The sequence below is a fragment of the Quercus lobata genome, chromosome 2, assembly GCF_001633185.2.
Source record: "Quercus lobata isolate SW786 chromosome 2, ValleyOak3.0 Primary Assembly, whole genome shotgun sequence".
Classification (NCBI taxonomy): Eukaryota; Viridiplantae; Streptophyta; class Magnoliopsida; order Fagales; family Fagaceae; genus Quercus; species Quercus lobata.
Window position 1 is genome coordinate 57,367,144 of NC_044905.1, and position 11,269 is coordinate 57,378,412.

An 11,269-nucleotide genomic window follows, 5' to 3' on the forward strand; every position below is an offset into this window, starting at 1 on the left:
GAGGTTTTTCGCCGAGTTCTTCGGTTTCCTCTTTGATAACACATGACTATGTTATCTTCTGTTTGCATCTCTCTTTCCTTACTCTTGTGCTTTACTTTTATTGTTTGTTGTTCATGTTTATGCACTAAAGTAGTATCGGTTGATTGCATTTCATTTACTCTTGTTTCCACACTTAGATAAGTTAGAGTAAAAGCAATCTAGCCGTAATCTTTTAATTTGGGGTCCAAACAACTCTTGTGTTTTTAACACATTTTCGAGCTTTCACCTCTGCATGCTTTCTGGCATTGCAAAGAAATATCATGTGTATGGTGCTCACTGGACTGGTTCAACCAAGATGTATCATCCCAGCCTGTGTCCTTCAGCGATCTCCTCTCCATGTTCATGCAATCTCGAGATGATTTCAGACTGGAGCTCTTCTCAATCATAGCCTAGCTCTTGTGGAACAGACAAAATGCTAGTCACTTTGGGCGGTCCGTTCATCCTCTCTCCAGTTTATGCAGTATGGCAGGCAACCTTCTCTAAGAATACCTTATAGCCCAGAATAAGGTCCCAGTGCCCCCGGTCCAGCCATTATGCAGCAATGGCGACCCCCTGACCATGATATTTATAAGGTTAACTTCAATGCGGCTACCTTCAGCTCATCTAATTCAGTAGGCATTAGAGTGATTGTGTGTGACTATGTTGGGGAAGCAATAGGAGCTCTTTCAATGACTATCCCTCTGCCTCAATCAGTAGCAGATGTGAAGGCTCTAGCTTGCTACCAAGCTGTGAAATTCGCAACAGAGATTGGCCTGTCTCGAGTGGTGTTTGAAGGTGACTCAGTTGTGATCATCAATGCGCTTAACAAAGCCACTGGGGATTTGGCTAGTTATGGAACTATTTTAGAGGACATTCGTGCATTAGTTTCAGGTTTTCAGTTGGTAGAATTTAATCATGTACCACGTAATTTGTAACTCAATCGCTGATGCTCTAGCAAAGAAAGCGAACTTTGTGTTAAGTCTACAGGTCTGGTTGGAAGACATTCCCTTAGACATTGTCCCTCTTGTTTTAAGGGATGTCCATTAATTTTTCTGATTTGAATAAATTCCAAGGCTTTAAGGTCTGGTTTCTCAACAAAAAAAGAAAAGAAAAAAAAACACATTTTACAATAAAAAATAAAATTGAAAAAAACAAAGTTATGTTTCTATAACTATTAGACCAATTACTTTTTTTAAGAGTATCATTGGACTAATTCAAATAATTCAAATATTTTGGGAGGACAACTTTTATTTTTGTAGGCTAAATTTTGAAAGTATTAAAATAATTATATATATAAAGGGAAATTTCAAAATTTTGGGGACCTGTTCCTTAACCCTTGTACATATATGTGTGTGAAATTGATAGTTATAATATTTAACAAATTTGTCACGTTAGTAAAATTGTCACCTCATTTCTCTCCGTCTTTTTTTTTTTTTTTTTGATAATCAAAAGGGGGGGCAAGGGCGACCATATGTGACTTACCCACCAAAGCATGACCTAATAGGGGCACCTCCACACTAGGGAATGTTGGATTGAGCCATAACTATTGTGACCAGGGTGCCACAAACCTTACCCTAGCACCCCAAGAGAGCCAGCAGATGAGGCGCAATGCAAGCTAGGAGCCCACCCCCCAGATGGTACCCGCCACAACTCGAACAAGGGACCTTGTGCTTGCATGTGGGATCTCACCCACTAGGCCAGCCCTCCTGGGGATCATTTCTCTCTGTCGGACAATAAAACTAATGAAAGAAGATAGAGGGAAACAATTTATTTTAATCATTTTTATCCTTATAAGATTGGAAGGGATTTTAATGCAACTTTGTTTTTTAAATACTATCATAGATTTGGCTATGAAATGCCACGTATAAACTCAAAATGATGGTGTAAATTCAATAAAACTTTTGGAGCATTCCTCAGCAAAGAAAAATTGTGTGGAGCCATGTATAAGCTAAGGTTCTATGCAAAAGTATATACGTAGAAGTTGGTCCATATTCTCATCTCAACAGCTATAGTCATTATAATAGACCACAATAAATAACAAGAGTAGAGTGTAGACAAATTATAAAACGAATTCAGTACAGGAACTGTCTGTACATTGGAAACATAAGGATAGACTCTAAACTGTCATAAACACCACCTCTAGTCCTTTTATTTCATAAATCTCCACACATCCAATTAATTTGGACAATAATAATAAGGAAAAACGCTGGATCGATAATAGTAAGAAAAACTATATAAAGACTATTATACTAGGGGCGGTGTTTGTTTTACACAGTAGTATGTTTTATACACACGTACATTGTAAAACAAGTTTTTTTTTTTTTTTTTTTTTTTTGCCTTATATGATTATTCCTATTCTGCATTGAGAACCTCCCAAAGGTCCATATCAAGAGATAAGTCACCCCAATAATTCAGGACATCCTCATCTAGAGTGTCCCCCACAACTTTTGCCTCTGGTGCCATTTCCTCCGCCCAAAAGATTTCTTTGGGCACTTCATTCAACCTGCCACATTGCGTACATGTGGCTCTCTCATCAAGTTCCCCGCAATTTGACAAGCTTTCCCACCAGTTAATCCTACTCTCCGATTGCATTGGTGTTTGAGATATGTCTCTGATATCTTCCTTTTTTTGAAAGCTTCCTACAATTGCAGGTTTCCCACTTAACCAAGTTAAGTTTTTGGAGAAGGTCCAAGGTTGTGGCTTTATTACGTTCACTTTCACCATATCTTGGGGCTTTTCTTTCAGCTTGGTGATGTGTGAACTTCCCTTTTTGAGGAGGTGTGTATTCCAATAGTTTTTCACATCATTAGCTGTTCTTCCCGGAAGTCTACCTGCAATAAGTGACCATCTATACAAAAAAAGAAAAGTTCAAATAATTATTGATTAACTTGTAATCTGTTTACTAAAGAAGACCATGTTATCATGCATAAACAATAAGGGAAAAAATTAGTGGCAAATGACTTTAGGTTTTTAGCGAGGGGGGAGCTGTATTTAAACTAGAATCTCTATACTTCTTTTTTTTTCTTTTTTTCTTTTTTTTTTTTGTTGAGAATCATATTCTTCAGTTTACTAAGACAATTGTAATGAATTCCTACTAATAATTACCATAATTATCAAATTTTATATTTAAACTAAAAATAAAAGAGAGTGAAAAATTATATTTTATTAAACAAGACTCCTAATGGGTTGTCTGTGAAGTGCGGCATCACAAAACGACTAACAACCTTGTGGCCTGTGGGGTGAAACAAGTGTTGGACTTTGTTGGAGTGTTAGCAATTTTGCTGTTAGTGAGTCTAGTACGAGAGAAGATCCAATGCATATTTGATGTTTTTTAGTTAGTAACAAGCTAAAGAAAAAGAGATCTCAACTCCAAGAAAATAACTAAGCATACCAAGATCCTGTCTTAAAATTGCAGACTGGGAAATTGCTTGAGTTTCATGATACTGTCTAACTGTCTAAGTCATCTTCAGTGATAGTCATGTCGTCAACATAGTGTCATGGTTAGTGCAAAGAATGAAAAGGATAAAATAATAGGAACTGGTAGAATACCAAGGCAAGAAATTGTGGAGTTGAACTTAGCAAACCAAGTCCAAGAAGTCTACCTGAGGCCGTATAAGCTCGACAAAGATGATAGATCTCATGGTGTGGATGTAAAAGTTTAGGAAGAGGCTACATATAGACCTATTTACTTAAATAACCATTGAGGAAGTCATTCTTTATATCCATTTGAAAGAATAGCCAATGTCGAAAGGTAACAACTTCGATTAGTGTGTGCACACAGAGGAGATGAGAAACAAGAGCAAATGTCTATTCATAATCCTATTTTTCTATATGAACCATTTAACTGGAATGTATAGCTAAAAAATCCATCAAAATGAGTTGATTTCTTTTATGCCTATTGACGTCCAATAGCAGATTTCCCTAGAGCTACATCACCCAAACAATATGTATGAGTCTTTCCAAGTGCATTGAACTCCTTTTTCATTGCTTGTGGACCTGTGGTTATGATTAATTTGTAGAAGGTAATCTATTTATTGTGTGAACATCAATGCGTATCAACCCGCCTTCAAAAAGTTGTAGGAAGTGATGTAGAAAGGATGAGAGTTGTAACGATATCTAAAATGTGTTCTTGACTTGACCATTCTGTCCTACTGCTTTAGGACATGACGATTAAGAAGGATACCAGATTGTTTGAGGCCATTAAGGGAGGCATCTTTCTTATATTAACCGATTTAGCTATATAATGATAAATGTGAACTCATAGGACTATTAATTAAAAAAAATATTCATGTATGGAGAGAGAATTTTATTTATTTATTTATTTTCTAGCAAGGGAATAAGTCAAGATCAAATGGCAAAATAACATGATCCCCTACGGTAGTTTTGTTGTTCTTCGGCCTATTTTAATATTTTTTGAGTTAACTTTTGTTGTTATTTGGAATATTTTATAGTTCAAGGGGCCAAGTTTAATTTTTTAAGGCTCAAATTCTAAATCAGCCTTAGGAGGTCCAAGGCCCCCTTGGACCAATACTTGGCTCTGTCCCCCATCTCTAAGATAAGAAAAAACATTACAATTAAATGAAACAAACATCATCACCAACCAGAGAAATCCAAAATTTAAATCCCCTCCAGTATCACCATTAATAATTATTATAGTTGTTGTCCGCAAGGTTATGATGACATCTTTTCACTTCCTTCTCCTCCAACAAAGAGCTCTAAAGAAAACTTCAAAGACAGATCGAGAGAGCTTGGAATTAGTTGTCCTAGTTTTCACCCAAATTTTAAATTAATTAATCTTTAGTTCTTTAATGGTTTTCGTATCTGCAGTAAGCTGCAGTAGTCTTAACTAATGACATTCTGTGTTTGGAGTTATTATTATTTGCTAGCGAGACTTGCCTGTTACCTAGCAGCTTATGAAGCCTGAGCATAAGATCAACTTCGTCTGCGGCGAAGTTTCCTCTCTTGATATTTGGCTTCAGGTAGTTCAACCACCTCAGTCTGCAGCTTTTCCTACATCTATTTAAGCCTGCAAATTGCATGAAACATATTGCATTACTTAATTAAAACATAGCTTAGTTTTTCTTTAAATTACTCAAGAAGAGATCTTTTATAATCATGATTTTCGCAACAACTCTGATACAGCATATTGTGAGTTGCTGCTTTTATCATTTTTACATAGACCACCACAATAAACCACATCAAGATTGTAACAAAAGACAGAAGAGACATAAGCAAAAAGAACTTGGTTTACCAAAGAAAAAAGAGAAATCAATCTCACTCACTCTAGATTCTAGAATAATACCTGCACTGACAGGAACCAGGTGCCATTTTCCTTCACCGTGCTTCTGAATGCATTGCTTAAGTAGAATATCTTCCTCCTCAGACCATGCACCTTTTCTCACACCGAAAGTGCCCTCCATGTTAAACGTTTCCTCCCAACTGGAGGTATAAAAGGCACGTTTGTAAAGTGACACTCTTCTTTTAGTAAAAAGCGTAACTAAGTTCACGTGGGTTACACTTACTTTTCTTTTTCTGGTTTACGCTTTTCTTTGGTCAGTAATGTATACCCTTTATAGCTATACGGTAGACAGCACAGTAAGCAGGGTCCCGACCTTTAAAATTTTTATCGATTGACGTGCGTCCCCGATATTCACAACTTTCATATGCGTTCCAGGCTTCGCCACGAGGTGAGTCGTGGGGCTAGTTGTGGTGCGACATGCGCTGGGGTTGGAAACTCAGGTTAAACATTATAAATAATTTATATATAAAATAATAGGTGAAGCAGAGAGAGAGTGAAATTGAATTCCAAATTAGAACTCTAATTTTGTGTCATGTGTCTAGAATATGAAATTGAAGTTGAATTTTGCATCATGTGGCTAAATGTATGTAGGCTCATTCTCATTAAAACCAATTCTATGTATCGGGTCAAGTGAGTTACTGTGTTAATTAAGTTTTTTCTTGATTTTGTAGTTAAACGTAAAAACCAAAGAGATTATTAATATCGGTGATAAGAACTTGGTTTGGGTACATTGCATAATTTTCAAATAGATAGCAAAGCCAAAGTTTGCATCTTTGTTATAAATTGCTTACAAAGTTTGCATCTTTACATTTGCACTGAGTTTCGGATTAAAGTGTTTTCTTCTTGGTTCTAACGATGAGTTTTGTTTACTATTCACTTACAAAGTTTGCATCTTTACATTTGTTATAAATTGCTAATATGTAATTAGATGCACATTATGCCTAAAATTCACTATCCTTATATTTGGCTTTTTGTTCAGGTTGGGCACCTATAACAATAAAGAAAGCACTGTTGTGGACCGATGGATGATACTTTTTGTAGACTGCAAAGGAACTTAGTGATCAATGAAATCTCACGTGAATTGGAGAGGACCCAACTGTAGATGTCTGGATGACAGATGTAAGTCACTATGTTTTTAAAATGTTCAGTGAAGGTAAATATTATGAACAATGTAAATTTTCCGGAGAGAGATTTATTATTCTATATTTACACAAGTTTGGTCGCCTTCTTGGAGTGGATCACTCCACCCTATCTTTCTACTGGAATTTTTTATTCAGATTGTTACAATTTAATTCGAAATTTTATTTGAGTTTTCCTATTATTGTTACTATCATATATTATCATTCCAATTGTTCATTCCAATTTTACTATACACGTGTACAATCTAATTATTTTTAATTTGCTATCATGTGCAAAAGCCAATGAGATGAAATTAATAACACATTAAACACTCATATTTTGGGAATCGGTAGTACCAATCTAAATCCATTGGACCTGCTTCGTAATAATACAACTATGAAGGATGTATAAAAACACGCACAAACCCATCTCTCTATAAAAAGAGATTGGAGAGAATTTCTTTTATCAACCATGGAACTTCAGAGGTTTTTTCTTCACACAAATGTCCATCATGTTACAAAATGATCCATCGTAAAACTACAAAATGAATACAACTCTGAGGGTTTTTTTTTTTTTTAATTTTAAATTTTTTAAGCTGCGAAAATTTCAATCACTAATAGAGATTGAAGATTCAAAAGTGTGAATGGATCTTTTGGATAAACATTGTCACCAAGGTTCATCTTTCTGTGTAAAATATATATACTGCTAAGTTTTGTTAATGAAATTTTCTGGTTAATAATATGAATTTAGACTTAACTGAGCATTTTAAACATAAATAAACTCATGATTAATAATATATCTATTCACGTGCAGTAGCACGGGGCTACATACTAGTTTCTTCCTAATGGTTGGTTTTTATTTCTTATTTATATCTTCTTAATTTAAGGTTACTATTAATTCTGTACCTCAACTATTAAAACTTTTTTATTTATGGTGTACTCTCAAATATGGAATCCATTTACTTTTTATACTCTTAAAACTTGCTGTAAGCCGGAAATTGTTATCTTAACTTCTTCTTTTTTAAGTACATATATTAATTAGTTCTTGTTTGTTAATCTATCAACTGTTTTTTTGAGAAGAAAAATCTATCAACTTAATATTTAGAGACTTATTATTTATAGGACAAAATTTAGCTACAATATTTATTGTAGCATAAGGCTATAATTTTATTCAATATCTTTTTATTGGAGGTGAATTTTGACAAATCCACCATTGGATTACGTTTTCTTCTTATATCCTTCATATTTGCAAAATTTCTAAAAAATTAAAAATCAATAATTATGTCATCGATAAATTATTAAAATTGCAAGTTTTTGCAGTTTAAAATTATGCATAAAATATAATCTTATAAATCATATCGTAAATAATATCCAATTGACACAAAATTTGATATGTATATTAAGAGTATAAAGAACTTATAATCCAACAGTTAGATTTTCAAAATATGTAGTAATATAATTGATATTGAGTAAGGTTATAGTTTTAGATTATAACCAATTTTGTAGCTAAATTTTATCCTTATTTATATATATAATTTAATAGTTAAGAGATATCTGAGATTTGAACTGTGAATGCCTAGGTTAAAAATGCCAAAAAAAAAAAAATCAATTTTCTTGCCATTTAGAGCGTTACTGTAGACACGGAATAACACATCCACCCTCTTAACATGTGAAATTATTGGTAACATTTAATGTAACTGTTAACGTACGGCATTGGAAAATGACTAGCATTATCTAACGGTTAAACAATTCCAGACATAAAACTGATAAATGTCTACAGGAAAACTTAAACAACCAAGGACCATCGTCTGCCTATATTGCAAGTTGCAACCACAGTACTGCAGAGGACTGCGATGACTTTGTTGTGGAGATTCGAGACCATATGAGCACCCATGGAATTTAATTCCTTTTAGCCTAAAGATATGGCAGTTCATGATTCTCTCTCTCTCTCTCTCTCTCTCTCTCTCTCTCTCTCTCTCTCTCTCTCTCTCTCTCTCTCTCTCTCTCTCTCTCTCTCTCTCTCTCTGTGATAATCTTATAAGGAAAAAATATAATTCAACCATGTTATTTTTTTATTAAAAAAAAAAATCTCATCCGATACACAAAAATCGTATTTTTGTAAGGTTTAGAAAGTTAGCCATATCACTAATTTTGTTTGGATATGCTTATTCTTGAATGCCAACTCGCAACTTATCTTCTTCTTCTTTTTTTTTTTTTTTTTTTTTTTTTGTAAAAAAAGCATTTTATCGCAACATGACCTAATCTTTATTTTTCAAAATTCATATTCAATTAAAAATATTAAATAGTATAATACTGTTTAAACTTACACTTTCATATATATATATATATATATATATTACCTATTTCAGCTGTGATTCCCATTCTAAGAGAGAGAAAAAGAAGAAGAAGATATGATTCTATATTGACTTCTCTTATAAGACAAAATTTGAAATAAATCACTTGTTATTTTTCACTTTGAATTCAGGGGTAGTATTTGTATCGACATTAAAACATCACAAAAATAAATAACTATATTAAAATAAATAAATAAATTATAAAGGAGAGAGGACAGAATAAAACAAAACAGAACAAAAAAATTGATGTTTGGTGACATTGGTCCGTTAGAGGGCAAAATTTGGTATTTAGACTGTTTTTAGAAATTTTTTTTGTGAATAGTATGCGCGTCAAACTATTTAGTTAGTTGGATTGATTTTGGAACTCGAGTTTTCCAAACTCGACTTTGGGCTAGAAAGCAAACACTATAGTGGCGTTTTTTTAGTGCCTATAGCAGCGTTTATAGAAAACGCCACTATAGGGTACATATAGTGGCGTTTTTGACAAACGCCACTATAGTTTGAATTTTGGGCCGGAACTCGAGTTTGGCAAACTCGAGTTCCAAAATCAATCCAACTAACTAAATAGTTTGACGCGCATACTGTTCACAAAATTTTTTTTCTAAAAACAGTCTAAATACCAAATTTTGCCGTCCATTAGAAGACAGACATGTCTACAGTGATATATGGCCTATTAGAAATTAGCAGTCCCATTTCATACATCAGAAAGGAAATAAATATATATTTCTCTTTTTAGTATAAGTTAAAGGACACTAACACATAATAGTCTAATGTCTAACCTACTAAAATATATATATATATATATATATATATATATAAAAATACAACACAAAAGTTTAAAAAAAAAAAAAAATTATGGGTTATTATTTAAGTCTATCACCAATATCACTTTATCATCTATTATACATAACTTATCACTTTGACAATTATAAAATACTAATTGCTAATCTGTGCAATGCACGGAAAAGTTATTGACTTTGAAAAAAAAAAAATCCAACAATGAGTAAATAAACATTTTGCTAGTTAGTATTTTTTTTTTTTTTAAATGAAGAAATATTTATCTTCTATACCTTTCCATAGTTTAGAAGTGTTGTCTAACATTGAATGTTATTGAATTGTAAGTGCATAATTACCAAAATCTACAAAGAAATTTACAATTCTTAAATTAATAAAGCAAAACTCCCAATAGTTATATATATATATATATATATATATATGATGGGATTGCGAAAAATTAGTTATCTCCAATTCGTCCAAAGGTCTCGTCCAGGACCCAGAGAGCAAGTGGGATCAGAAATCACCCATGGATGAGAAGGATGTCCATGGACGAGAACATCATTTATGGACAATGAAATCGTCCATGGACGATGATGAAATGGATAGACGAACATGCAACACTTGGGAAATTCTCAATATCTTGGAACAGTTACCAAACCCATGATTATCGCCATAAATTCCTTAAATACTTAACTTCCATTAGCGGTTGTAACTTCTGTAGCCCTTAAGGAAGTTATGACTGAACTCATTGATTTCCACGAATCTTGGGGAAGTTACTAAGTTAATAACTGCTCCAAGGTTCTCTATATAAGGACCGATTTGAATCAAACCAAGGTAGGTACATTCTCAAATTTTACTCCTACAAAGTTGGAACTCCATTTTTGTGAGAAACTAACTTAGCCATCGGAGGGTGTTTGGCCGGTCAACTTCGGTCCCCTTTTGATTGTGTGTTCATCCTTGTAGGCCTTCCACAGCCACTAGTAGCCCACCGAAGCCGAAGCATTTAGCCTACTGATTCTATGCAACATCAGTTGGTGCCATCTGTGGGAAGCAGTTAGATTGCTTTGCAATTTGTCTTTCTACGACAAAAGATTGAATGGTTCGAACCAGATTGAGGGCTACTAGCCCGGGCCATCAAGAGAGTAGGGATGCTTTAAGCAATCCCCATCGCGATCGTCAATTAGCCCAAGTGATGCCACAATCCTCTGTTCAACACATGCAGTCTATGACAGCCACTATGGCGGAGTTAACCCGTCAGAATCAAGAATTGACCAGGGATATTAATTTGAAGAAGCAACGCTATGAGGGGTACGCTAAAGGTCAAGCCCAAAATCAGGAAGATAGGGAAAACACTGAACCTGAAAGCCAATCAAAAGGTACCACATCTAGAAGGATGCCACAATTGGAGAGGGAAATGGACCAGATGAGAAAGGTTATGGTGGAGATGAGAGAGAATATGAGAAGGGCAAATCCAATAGAGGAGCTAGTCCATCGAACAGATTCCCCTTTCACGGCTTCCATCAACGGTCACCCCTTGCCTCCAAAGTTCAAGATGCCTTCATTGGATTCATACGATGGAGCACGTGACCCATTTGATCATATAGCCACTTTCAAGACTACCATGCACCTTCAAGAAGTCCTAGATGAGATTATGTGTAGAGCCTTCCCTACCACTCTCAAAGGACCGGCGTGAGTGTGGTTCA

General features: G+C 34.4%; 2 protein-coding genes across 2 annotated transcripts; both read right to left on the minus strand.

The window, feature by feature from the left end:
- Positions 1–2,370: 2,370 nt before the first annotated feature.
- On the minus strand, positions 2,371–3,498 carry LOC115967033 (transcription factor MYB113-like). Its single transcript, XM_031086137.1, has 2 exons — positions 3,471–3,498; positions 2,371–2,849 (listed from the first exon to the last, which is right to left on the minus strand). Exons 1-2 carry the CDS (start codon positions 3,496–3,498, stop codon positions 2,371–2,373), a joined length of 507 nt encoding a protein of 168 aa, XP_030941997.1.
- A 1,289-nt stretch (positions 3,499–4,787) lies between these two features.
- Positions 4,788–5,438, minus strand: LOC115978087 (transcription factor MYB114-like). The gene is made up of 2 exons (XM_031100113.1): positions 5,321–5,438; positions 4,788–5,044 (listed from the first exon to the last, which is right to left on the minus strand). The coding sequence occupies exons 1-2, from the start codon at positions 5,436–5,438 to the stop codon at positions 4,824–4,826; spliced, it is 339 nt and encodes a 112-aa protein (XP_030955973.1). The 3' UTR covers positions 4,788–4,823.
- Between the last annotated feature and the right edge of the window lie 5,831 nt (positions 5,439–11,269).